Genomic DNA, 12,228 nt, shown 5'->3' with positions numbered 1-12,228 from the left:
CTAAAGGTTTATTAATAAATTATTAAGAGGTTAAAACGAATCCTATACATTACAATTGATTTCAGAGTTTGTAGACCAGGATAATAGCAGTGATGTTGAATCTGCTAGCTTGCAATAAGTCTCTCTGAATCATTGCAAATATTGGGGTCCTCAGTCCATTGTTCAAAGCTCTTCTTTTGTTGGAAATCATGGTCTAGAGATGTGGAGCAGGAAAGAGGCAAGAAGTTGATGTCAGTCTCCAGGTTATATCCCCCAGTCTATGTGTATGGAAAGTTACTGTCTCAAACATGGAGTCAGGGAACACACGTTCTACATGCCCTGCTGAGTCACTGAGCCTCCATTGTCCATATGCTCTCTGAGGCGTCCTCTGCAGCGGCCCATTGGAAGAATTGATTCTCCTTAAATGTCTCATTAACCAAGGCTGTAAATCTGTCTTGTGGCTGTTACCCAGGAACAGAACATGTTTGAAATGCAAACACAGAGCAATGATTCATAACTTCATATACAATGATAATACATGCATATAAACAGGATAACAATACTTAGCAGACTATAACATTTCCATTGATACCTTAAAAATCATACTTTGTACAAGACCTATTGCAATTGTATAACAGTGGTAGCAACAGTGATATAAATGGTCACCTTTCTTTTTATACAGGGTCAGACAAGGGCCTTATAACTGAGTTCAGTGTAACCGTGATAGTAATGCGGCTCTGATCTAGTATCTCACCTAGTATTGGGTCCCATTATATTTCTAGCACTTTTTATAAATTGATGCAAGCATTCTGAGAGGCCAGTCAGTTTTTAAAGACTTGGAATATATTTTATATCAGTGGTATTTTAGTTTTGAACCATGCTAACTGGTCCCACAGGGTATTGTGTCTGGTGGCTATTTGGACTCCAAAAGAGAAGTTACCTTTGCTTATGAATAGGGCTGTCAAGCGATTAAAAATATTAATTGCAATAAAAAAAAATTAAGTTCGATTTAATCGCACTGTTAAACAATAATAGAATATAATTTATTTAAATATTTTTGGATGTTGTCTACATTTTCAAATATATTGATTTCAATTACAATACAGAATACAAAGTGTACAGTGCTCACTTTATATTTATTTATGATTACAAATATTTGCACTAAAAATAGTATTTTTCAGTTAATCTAATACAAGTACTGTAGTGCAATCTCTTTATCATGAAAGTTGAATTTACAAATGAAGAATTATGTACATAAAATAACGACATTCAAAAACAAAACAATGTAAAACTTTAGAGCCTACATGTCCACTCAGTCCTACTTCAGCTAATCACTCAGACAAATAAGTTTGGTTACAATTTGCAGGAGATAATGCTGCCAGCTTCTTGTTTACAATGTCACCTGAAAGTGAGATCAGGCGTTTGCATGGCACTGTTGTAGCCAGTGTCACAAGATATTTAAGTGCCAGATGCGCTGAAGATTCATATGTCCCTTCAGGCTTCAACCACCATTCCAGAGGACATGCGTCCATGCTGATGACTGATTCTGCTCAATAACGATCCAAAGCAGAGCAAACTGACATTTTTTTTTATCATCTGAGTCAGATGCCACCTACAGGAGGTTGATTTTATTTTTTGGTGGTTCAGGTTCTGTAGTTTCCACATCTGAGTATTTCTCTTTTAAGATTTTTGAAAGCATGCTCCACACCTCATCTCTCTCAGATTTTGGACAGCACTTCAGATTCTTAAACCTTGAATTGAATGCTGTAGTTATTTTTAGAAATCTTATGTTGGTACCTTCTTTGCATTTTGTCAAATCTGCTGTGAAAGTGTTCTTAAAACGAACATGTGCTGGGTCATCACCCAAGACTGCTGCAACATGAAATATATGGCAGAATGCGAGTAAAACAGAACAAGAGACGTGCAATTTTCTCCCAAGGAGTTGAGTCACAAATTTAATTAACGCATTTTTTTTCTCCATGAGCATCATCATCATGGAAGCATGTTCTCTGGAATGGAGGCTGAAGCATGAAGGGGCATACAAATGTTGAGCATCTCTGGCTCATAAATACCTTGCAGTGCTGGCTACAAAAGTGCCGTGCAAATGCCTGCTCTCTCTTTCAGGTGACATTGTAAATAAGAAGCAGGCAGCAGTATCTCCCGCAAATGTAAACAAACTTGTTTGTCTTAGCGATTGGCTGAACAAGAAGTAGGATTGAGTGGACTTCTAGGCTCTAAAGTTTTACATTGTTTTGTTTTTGAGTGTAGTTATGTAACAAAAAATTTACATTCGTAAATTGCACTTTCACTACAAAGAGATTGCACTACAGTACTTGTATGAGGTGAATTGAAAAATACTTTATCATTTGTACAGTGCAAATATTTATAATAAAAATATAAAGTGAGCACTGTACACTTTGTATTTTGTGTTGTAATAGAAATCAGTATATTTGAAAATGTAGCAAAACATACAGAAATTTTATAAATTTCAATTGGTATTCTATTATTTAACAGTGAGATTAATCACGATTAATTTTTTGAGTTAATCGCATGAGTTAACTGCGATGCACTATCACTATTTGTCATATTTTCAATAGGACCTATTTATTCCTCTGGATTATATCAAGTACACCTCTACCCGGATATAACGCGACCTGATATAACACGAATTCTGATATAACGCAGTAAAGCAGTGCTCTGGGGGGCGGGGCTGCTCACTCCGGCGGATCAAAGCAAGTTGATATAACACAATTTCACCTATAACACGGTAAGATTTTTTGGCTTCTGAGGACAGCGTTGTATTGAGGTAGAGGTGTATATATTGTGACCTCTGTATATGACAAACAGTACTTTTGATTACAAACTCCAAGCAAGATGGGATCTCTATGTTTCTGTGAAATTCTGTAAAAAGTTCTAGCTGTGCAATTCCTGGATTGTTTTCCTGTCATATATTTCAGATATCATTGATTAAGGATCTGTTTTTATCATTAAACCTGATTTCTACTTATAACAAGTAAAGTCCTGGAGGGTTCTCATAGTCCTGAAGCATCACTATGACACCACTTGTCATCAGCCTAGATGCTCCTGGATAAGTTAAGATTCAGGAGTTGAGAGAGAACACCTTATTCTCTCTGGGAGTCTAGTCACTAGGAAAGGTAACTGTTTAGTTAATAATAAAGGGACTTACAGATAAAAGGCTATCTAGGTTGTCAGGAGGAAAGCCTCTTCATTTTCCCCAGAAAACACAAGAAGTCTACTAGGACAGATCTGAAATCAAGCCCTTTACTGTACGCTCGTTTGCTTGTGTATACTCTGCCTGTTACGTGAGTAGCGGGTATCCAGCCCTGCGGCCTCGAGATGAGCATCTGAGTCTATTTTCTTTTGGTTCTGTGCGGTATATAATAATCTGCAAGTGTCTCTTTCAGTGACAGCAGAACTGCCTCTGGTGGTTTGTGTGTGTTGGGGGCGGGGCCTAGGATTGCGACCTGAACTGGGTGCTTCCCCAACTCCTTGTTACAAAACTAGATTGAAACCTGAAAAAAATAAATTATGGAAACTTCCGCCTGTTAGCTACCACTCTCTTACCTTGGTGGCTTTTAGAGATGCCGAGTCACTGGTCATTGGGAAGAGCTCCACTCAGTACTGCCCGTCAGCCAACTTGCAAACAAAAGACCTTGTGCTAGTCATTGAGCCATCCTCTGCCACTGCCATAGTCACAAAAGAACCGCTGCATGTGATTATTGTTTAGAAATCAGTCTAGCGTGTGAACAGAGTAACATGATGAAATGCAACTGAGTTAAGTCCAAAGCAGAGTGTGAAGAGTTACAACGTGATCTCATGGGCAGATGAAATTAAATGCTGATAAATGCAAAGCAATACACATTGGAATACATGATCCCAACTCTACCTACAAAATGATGGGGTCTAAATTATCTGTTACCACTCAAGAAAGAGATCTTCCGTATTTGAAGAGAAGGTTAAAGGACTAGAGACCCAAGTATCAATCCTGCGTTGCATCAGAGAAAACGAAGATTTTCTGCATAGAAGTCAGCATTTGGTACTGCAGGCACTGCATGCTGAAGAATCAGAGAGAGCAGTGCAGAATGGGGAAGAAAATTGGCAGCATGTGACCTCCAGACGAAGAAAGGTCTGAACCCATGTACCCCCAATGAAGATAGAGGTAAGAAACCATTTTCAGGCTCTCTGCACAGGTACTATGTCGGAGAATGGTTTGGAAGAGTCATCTGAGGGAAGGGATCAAAAGGAGACCCCATTGGCAGGAAAGGCATGGGATGCGTTTTCATAGGGATGGGGGTTCCACGACCACCAATCCTAAGAGGAAGAGAGGGGTGGTGGTGGTTGGGGACTCACTCCTAAGGGGGATGGAGTCATCCATCTGTCATCCATACCAGGAAACTCGAGAAGTGTGCTGCTTGCCTGGTGCTAGAATTCAGGATGTGACGGAGTGTCTGCCAAGACTGATCAAGCCCCCAGACCACTACCCCTTCCTATTTCTCCACATTGGCACCAATGATACTGGCCAGAATGACCTTGAGTGGGTCACTGCAGACTACGTGGCTCTGGGAAGAAGGATAAAGGAGTTTGAGGCGCAAGTTGTGTTCTCATCCATCCTCTTTGTTGAAGGAAAAGGCCCAGGTAGAGCCCATCGAATTGTGGAGGTAAATGTGTGTTTCTGTGTTGGAGAGAGCGCTTTGGATTTTTGACCATGGGATGTTGTTCCAGGAGGAAGGATTGGTAGGAAGAGATGGAATCCACCTAATGAAGAGAGGGAAGAGCATCTTCGCAGTCAGGCTTGCTAACCTAGTGAGGAGGGCTGTAACTGGTCGGACTCTCCCCTGCGGCGCCTCCTACTGGTCGTCCTCGGGAATTAGCTCAGTCCAGTGTCCAGAGTGCCCTCTGCAGGCCGGTGATCCGCCTTCCAGCTACTGGCCCCCGTGTCCCTCCCTGGACCCGGTGCCCTTTTACATGGGGTGCTGCTCCCTGGCAGTAACCCCTTTCTCTCAGGGTCTCCCCTCCTCAGGGAACCTCCACCCTCTATCCCCACCTCGCCTCAGTATATGGCTACTGCCAGTCATTGTCTAGCCCCACGCCCTGGGGCAGGCTGCAGTATCAGCCAACTCATCACTGGCAAAGAGGGTTTGGACCTGCTGCCTTGGCCTACCCCTGGGCTGCCCTCTGCAACCCCCAGTACCTCTTGCCTTGTGCTAGGCCGCAGCCTGGGGCTTTCCAGGCTAGAGCTCCCCAGCTCCTCAGCCTTTCCCCAGCCCTGCTCCACTCGAGGTACCTTGTCTAGCTCCTTGCAGCCAGGCCTTCTCCCTCTACAGCTAGAGAGAGACTGACCGGGCTTCTGGCTTCCCTGGCCTTCTTATAAGGCCCTGTTGCTCAGTTTGAGGCGTGGACCCAGCTGCAGCCACTTCCCCCAATCAGCCCAGCCTAAAGGCTGCTTTCTCCAGCCACAGCCCCTTCCCAGGGCTGTTTTTAACCCTTTCAGGGCAAGAGCAGAGGTCCATCCTGCTACAAGGGCTTTAAACTAGGTTCGCTGGGGGATGGCGACCTAAGCCTGGAGGTAAGTGGGAAGTGGGATCACCCTGACACATGCTGGGAGAGCAATACAGCAGTGCACACACAATCCAGCAAGGTTTTGGAGAGTGTTGAGGACAACTTCCCGATGCAAGTGCTGGAGGAACCAACTAGGGGCCATGCTCCTCTTGACCTGCTGCTCACAAACAGGGAAGAATTAGTAGGGGAAGCAAAAGTGGATGGGAACCTGGGAGGCAGTGACCATGAGATGGTCGAGTTCAGGATCCTGACAAAAAGAAGAAAGGAGAGCAGCAGAATACGGACTCTGGACTTCAGAAAAGCAGACTTTGACTCAGAATTCAAGCAGAACTGATGGGCAGGATCCCCTAGGAGGCCAGTATGAAGAGGAAAGGAGTCCAGGAGAGCTGGCTGTATTTTAAAGTCTTACTGAGGTTGCAGGAACAAACCATCCTGAACTGCAGAAAAAATAGCAAATATGGCAGGCGACCAGTTTGGCTTAACAGAAATCTTCGGCAGTTGTGGGGACTATAGCCACCCCAACATTTGCTCCCTCTGGAGCAGTTGCCACTTTCCAGCTGCCCACCTCTGAAGGCAGAGCGGAGAGAGCAGCAGCAGCTGCTGGCTGGACTTCCAGCTCTGAAGGTAGCAGCGCTAGCAACAGTACAGGAGTAAGGCCAGGCAGGGGGCCGCGGTGCCCAAGTACAGTGCCTGGCCTGTGTCTCTGCCTGCCAGGGCATGCTGCCCATGGCACATGGAGGGTCTGGAGCTCACCACAGCTGGCCAAACTGACCCACTCCGGCCTGGGCTCCTGGGCCCCACCTCCGTGATTACTGCTTCCCCTCCCAGTGACTGTTACTGGCTGCGAGCAATCGAAGGGCGGCAGGGAGCTCAGGAGCAGCTGCAGTCCTGGCTGATGGCTGGCGGGGAGAGCAGGAGGGTGGCCGGAACTTACCTGAGGGGGCGCAGGGGGTGGGGCCACAAAGAGGGGCAGGGCCTCGTGTGCACCTCCCCGATTTTCTGTCTAGCCCACCTCAGCCCCTGGACTGGGAAGAGGCTGGCACTGCCTCTGTCAGGAACAATTAGGAAAGGCATAGATAATAAGACAGAAAATTTCATAATGCTGCTATATAAACCCGTGGTACTCCCATATCTTCAATACTGTATGCAGTGGTCACCCCATCTCTAGGAATATATATTAACTGCAGAGAAGGGTAATAAAAATTATTAAGGGTGTGAACAGCTTCCATGTGAAGAGAGAGTAAAAAGTCTGGGACTGTTCTGCTTGGAAAAGAGACAGCTAAAGGGGGGCTATGATAGTGGTCCATAAAATCATGACTGGTGTGGAAAAGGTGAATAAAGAAGTGATATTTATCCCTTCACATAACACAAGAACCAGGATGAAATTAATAGGCAGCAGGTTTAAAACAAAATGAAATACTTCACACAACGCACAGGCAACCTGTGGAACTTGTCGCCAGAGGATGTTGTGAAGGGCAAAACTATAACTGGGTTCAAAAAAGAATTAGATCAGTTCATGGGGGATAAGTCCATCAATGGCTATTAGCCAAAATGGTCAGGGATGCAACCCCATGCGCTGCATTCCCCTGAACGTATGACTGCCAGATGCTGGGCCTGAACAACAGGGAATGGATCACTTGATAATTTCCCTGGTCTGTTCATTCCCTTCGAAGCATCTGGCATTGGCCACTGATGGAAGAGATGGACCACTTGGCTGTTTTTATGTTCTAATAAATTAGATATGCTTTTGTTTAGTTTGTTGGTAAAATTACCAACTTACTTTCATATAAAACCTGGTAACTTTAGCTCTATGAATAGTTACTTTTGATCAGGAAAAAAGCTGTTCCATTTTTTTTAACCTCAATAATAACAAAATATACTCTGAAAATATCAGGGTTGGAAGGGACCTCAGGAGGTCATCTAGTCCAACCCCCCACTCAGAGCAGGACCAATCCCCAGACAGATTTTTGCCCCAGATCCCTAAATGGCCCCCTCAAGGATTGAACTTACAATCCTGGGTTTAGCAGGCCAATGCTCAAACCACTGAGCTATCCCTCTCAAGAGAACTAAATCAATCATTATTGCACACAATTATATTATAAAGATATATTCTTTTTTTAAGGAGTACATGTACATTTTTGTTGAGACCAAAGACTATTTTTTCCTCTAGAATGTGCTGCTAACTAATCTTACTGTACAAAGCAAATTCATATTAAACTGGTGATGTATTAATTGGAGACTTTTTTACTATCTTACAGGGGATGGTTCTGGGGTTACGAGGAAACACGAGGCCTAAATGTTTCTTGTCTGTCTGTCCAAGGATCAGCCTCTATCATAGCTCCTGTTCTTTTGAAAAACACTTCAGCACGGTGAGTTGCCTCTGTGTTATTTTTGTGTGTGTTCGCAGCTAGGAGAAAGGTGTCAACAGCTTCTGGCATGTTACACTATGATGGTATCTCCTCCCTGGAGAAGTATAGTTCATTAGAAATGTTATAAAATGTCTGGCATCAGACAGGAGGATGAGATAGACAAGTCTTTCTTCGGACAACTAACAGAAGTTTCCACATCACAGGCCCTGGTTCTCATGGCGGACTTCAACCACCTGACATCTGCTGGGAGAGCAATACAGCAGTGCACAGACAATCCAGGAAGTTTTTTGAGAGTGTTGGGGACAACTTTTTGGTGCAAGTTCTGGAGGAACCAGCTAGGGGCTGGGCTCCTCTTGACCTGCTGCTCACAAACAGGGAAGAATCAGTAGGGGACGTAGACATAGGTGGCAACCTGGGCAGCAGTGACCATGAGATGGTCGAGTTCAGAATCCTGAGAAAAGGAAGAAAGGGGAGCAGCAGAATACAGACTCTGGACTTCAGAAAAGCAGACTTTGACTCTCTTAGGGAACTGATGGGCAGGATCCCCTGGGAGGCTAATATGAGGGGGAAAGGAGTGCAGGAGAGCTGGCTGTATTTTAAAGAAGCCTTATTGAGGGTGCAGGAACAAACCATCCCGATGTGCAGAAAGAATAGCAAATGTCGCAGGCGACCAGCTTGGCTTCACAGAGAAATCTTCAGGGAGCGTAAACAAAAATGGAGGCTTAAAAGAGGTGGAAACTTGGACAGATGACTAGGGAGGAGTATAAAAATATTGCTTGAGCATGCCGGGGTGTAATCAGGAAGGCCAAAGCACAGATGGAGTTGCAGCTAGCAAGGGATGTGAAGAGTAACAAGAAGGGTTTCCGCAGGTATGTTAGCAACAAGAAAAAGGTCAGGGAAAGTGTGGGACCCTTACTGAATAGGGGAGGCAAACTAGTGAGAGATGATGTGGAAATAGCTGAAGTACTCAATGCTTTTTTTGCCTCGGCCTTCACAGACAAGGTCAGCTCCCAGACTGCTGCTCTGGGCAGTACAATATGGGGAGGAGGTGAGCAGCCCTCAGTGGTGAAAGAACAGGTTAACAACTATTTAGAAAAGCTGGACATACACAAGTCCATGGGCCAGATGCAATGCATCCAAGGGTGCTGAAGGAGTTGGCTGATTGGAAATTGGCCAATTGGTGATCGGGGGAGGTCCCAGATGATTGGGAAAAGGCAAATATAGTGCCCATCTTTAAAAAAGGAAAGAGGGAGAATGCGGAGAACTACAAACCAGTCAGCCTCGCCTCGGTCCCTGGAAAAATCATGGAGTAGGTCCCCAAGGAATCCATCTTGAAGCACTTGGAGGAGAGTAAAGTGATCAGGAACAGTCAACATGGATTCACCAAGGGCAAGTCATGTCTGACCAACCTGATTGCCTTCAATGATGAGATAACTGGCTCTCTGGATATGGGGAAAGCAGTGGCCGTGATATATCTTGACTTTAGCAAAGCTTTTGATACGGTCTTCCACAGTATTCTCGCCAGCAAGTTAAAGAAGTATGGATTGGATGAATGGACTATAAGGTGAATAGAAAGCTGGCTAGATCGTCAGGCTCAATGGGTAGTGATCAAATGTCTAGTTGACAGCCAGTATCAAGTGGAGTGCCCCAGGGGTCAGTCCTGCAGCTGGTTTTGTTCAATATCTTCATTAATGACCTGGAGGATGGGATGGATTGCCCCCTCAGCAAGTTTGCATCTGACACTAAACTGCGGGGAGAGGTAGATAGGCTGGAGGGTAGGGATAGGGTCCAGAGTGACCTACACAAATTGGAGGATTGGGCTAAAAGAAATCTGAATCGGTTCAATAAGGATAAGTGCAGAGTCCTGCACTTAGGATGGAAGAATCCCATGCACTGCTAAAGGCTGGGGACCAACTGGCTAAGTGGCAGTTCTGCGGAAAAGGACCTGGAGATTACAGCGGATGAGAAGCTGGATATGAATCAACAGTGTGCCCTTGTTACCAAGAAGGCTAACAGCATATTGGGCTGTATTAGTAGTAGTATTGCCAACAGATGGAGGGAAGTGATTATTCCCCTCTAGTCGGCATCGTTGAGGCCACATCTGGAGTATTGCATCTGGTTTTGGGCCGCCCACTCCAGAAAGGATGTGGACAAATTGGAGAGAGTCCAGCAGAGGGCAACAAAAATGATAAGGGGGCTGGGGCACATGACTTATGAGGAGATGCTGAGGGAACTGGGCTTATTTAGTCTACAGAAGGGAAGAGTGAGGGGGGATTTGATAGCAGCTTTCAACTACCTGAAGGGGGGTTCCAAAGAGGATGGAGCTCGGCTGTTCTCAGTGGTGGCAGATGACAGAAGAAGGAGCAATGGTCTCAAGTTGCAGTGGGGGAGGTCTAGGTTGGATATTAGGAAAAACTATTTCACTAGGAGGGTGGTGAAGCACTGGAATGGGTTCCCTAGGGAGGTGGTGGAATCTCCTTTCTTATAGCTTTTTAAGGCCTGGCTTGACAAAGCCCTGGCTGGGATGGTTTAGTTGGACTAGATGACCTCCTGAGGTCTCTTCCAACCCTGATATTCTACATTTCTATGATCAGAGCTCCAAATTATAGCTGACTTGAAGTCTAAAAATGCACAGATTTTTTTCCATAGTGTTGGTTGCTGCTGTTTGTTTGAGCATCCTTACCGTATTTAGCATAGTACTGAACAAGGAGATAAATACCCTGCCCACAGTCAATTTACAATCTGACTACATACTTACTACATGTGATATTATTGCCTCATTTCTCAGCCCTGCTCACTGCACTCACCTTGATTGTAGCATTTAAGAGAAGGTAGCCATAATTTGGGAACATCCTCTGAGACACTTGTGCAAAGCATCAGTCCCAAGCTCCTTCCGTCTCTCCCTGTTGAGGTATATATACCTTGTTTCCAGCTTGTCCTCAGCTGTCTTTGCAGTAGCTCTTTGATCCGCTGTCAAGAGTGAACTAACACAGCAGGCTTGGGAGGCAGAGCTGCAATATCTCAGATTTGTTGTGTTTCTGCCCTATCCACTGTTAGAGATGGGGCTGGGCAGACCAAGAAATTCATGTCCATTTCTTTCCTAGCAGTAGGTGATGTCCTCCCAGCAGTAGCCTGATGGGAGGACAGCTGAGGTTAGTGGCACTGTAGACCGATGTCCCCTTCTCTAGAAGTGGAGCAGGAGGAAGCTCAGGGCCAGTTTCTTTCCATTTGGTTCCCCTGAGCTCCCAGGAGCAGTGCTTAACCTGCCCTCACCCAGTGCCTCTTTCCCAACCAGATTCTACTGTCCCCCCCTTCATCTTCCATCTCTTTTGTGGGAGCAGGTTGTCTCATCCCTCTCACCATGTTCTATGAGGTGCCATGAGTCAAGAAGGGAAATAATTACTTGGACATTGCTGACTCAACAATTATCAGTATGTTGCTGATTTCACAAGTAAAGTGAAAACTGTCTCTCCTTCCCTCTCCTCTTAACAAGCTGACAAGACATAGGTGTGGGTTTCCTGATGCTAAGTCTTCAGTTATATTGAGTAATAGCAATAGTGTATCTATCTTTTATTTATAGGCCTTTCCGTAGCCTCCATCATCCAGTATTTGAGTACATGGTAAATAATGAATTTATACCTGTAGCAACCCTGGGGGTTAAGAAACATAACTATATCTATTTTTACTGCCAACTGTTGAGCAGTGAGTAAGATCAACATTTTCAAAAATGAATGCTAATTTTCAGATGGCCGATTTGAGTTGCTTTGGGCCTGATTTTCAGAGGTATAGCTCGCCTGCTGCTTCTGTCCATATCAATTGGAGTTGCAGAGTTCAAAGCAGGTTCAAAGTTAGCACCAAGAAACACTGGCCACTTTTGGAAAATATCACTGCTTGAGTTGCCCAAGAGGATCTGTGGCAGAGCTGGGAATGGAGCCCAGGTCTTCCTGCCTCCCATCGAGTGCCTTATCCAGGAGGCCATCCTCCTTCTCCGTAAGAGGCACTCATGAAGAAGCACCACAGATAGTGATTTAACTATAGTAGATGCTGTCAGGCACCTCCTGGATCAACATACACGATAGGTTTACTAATAACCTTTAAATACAACCAGGCAATATTAGAACATAAGTGACCTGCATAGAGACATCTCTGATTAGCTTTGCTGTTGAGGTAACAGTAGTTATAGAATTTGTACAATGAGATTAACACACACAGAATGAGTTTACTTTAATCTCATAGTTAAACACATGGAGTTCATAAAAGGACACACTAATGGAAAGATAAATATAGTAAGGCTCAAGGC

General features: G+C 44.7%; 1 protein-coding gene across 5 annotated transcripts in view; it reads left to right on the top strand.

Moving 5' to 3' along the window:
• The window catches only part of POFUT2 (protein O-fucosyltransferase 2), a 44,616-nt gene that overhangs the window by 11,919 nt on the left and 20,469 nt on the right, over nt 1-12,228 (top strand). For all 5 annotated transcript variants that reach the window (XM_044978434.1, XM_044978435.1, XM_044978431.1 and 2 more), the window contains exon 4: nt 7,818-7,928. In XM_044978434.1, coding sequence (XP_044834369.1) covers nt 7,818-7,928 — 111 coding nt within the window. The remainder of the gene's footprint in view (nt 1-7,817; nt 7,929-12,228) is intronic.

This window comes from Mauremys mutica, chromosome 10 (assembly GCF_020497125.1).
Source record: "Mauremys mutica isolate MM-2020 ecotype Southern chromosome 10, ASM2049712v1, whole genome shotgun sequence".
NCBI classification, from domain to species: domain Eukaryota; kingdom Metazoa; phylum Chordata; order Testudines; family Geoemydidae; genus Mauremys; species Mauremys mutica.
The sequence above is the reverse complement of the archived record's forward strand: the minus strand, read 5'-3'. Positions and strand labels throughout refer to the sequence as shown.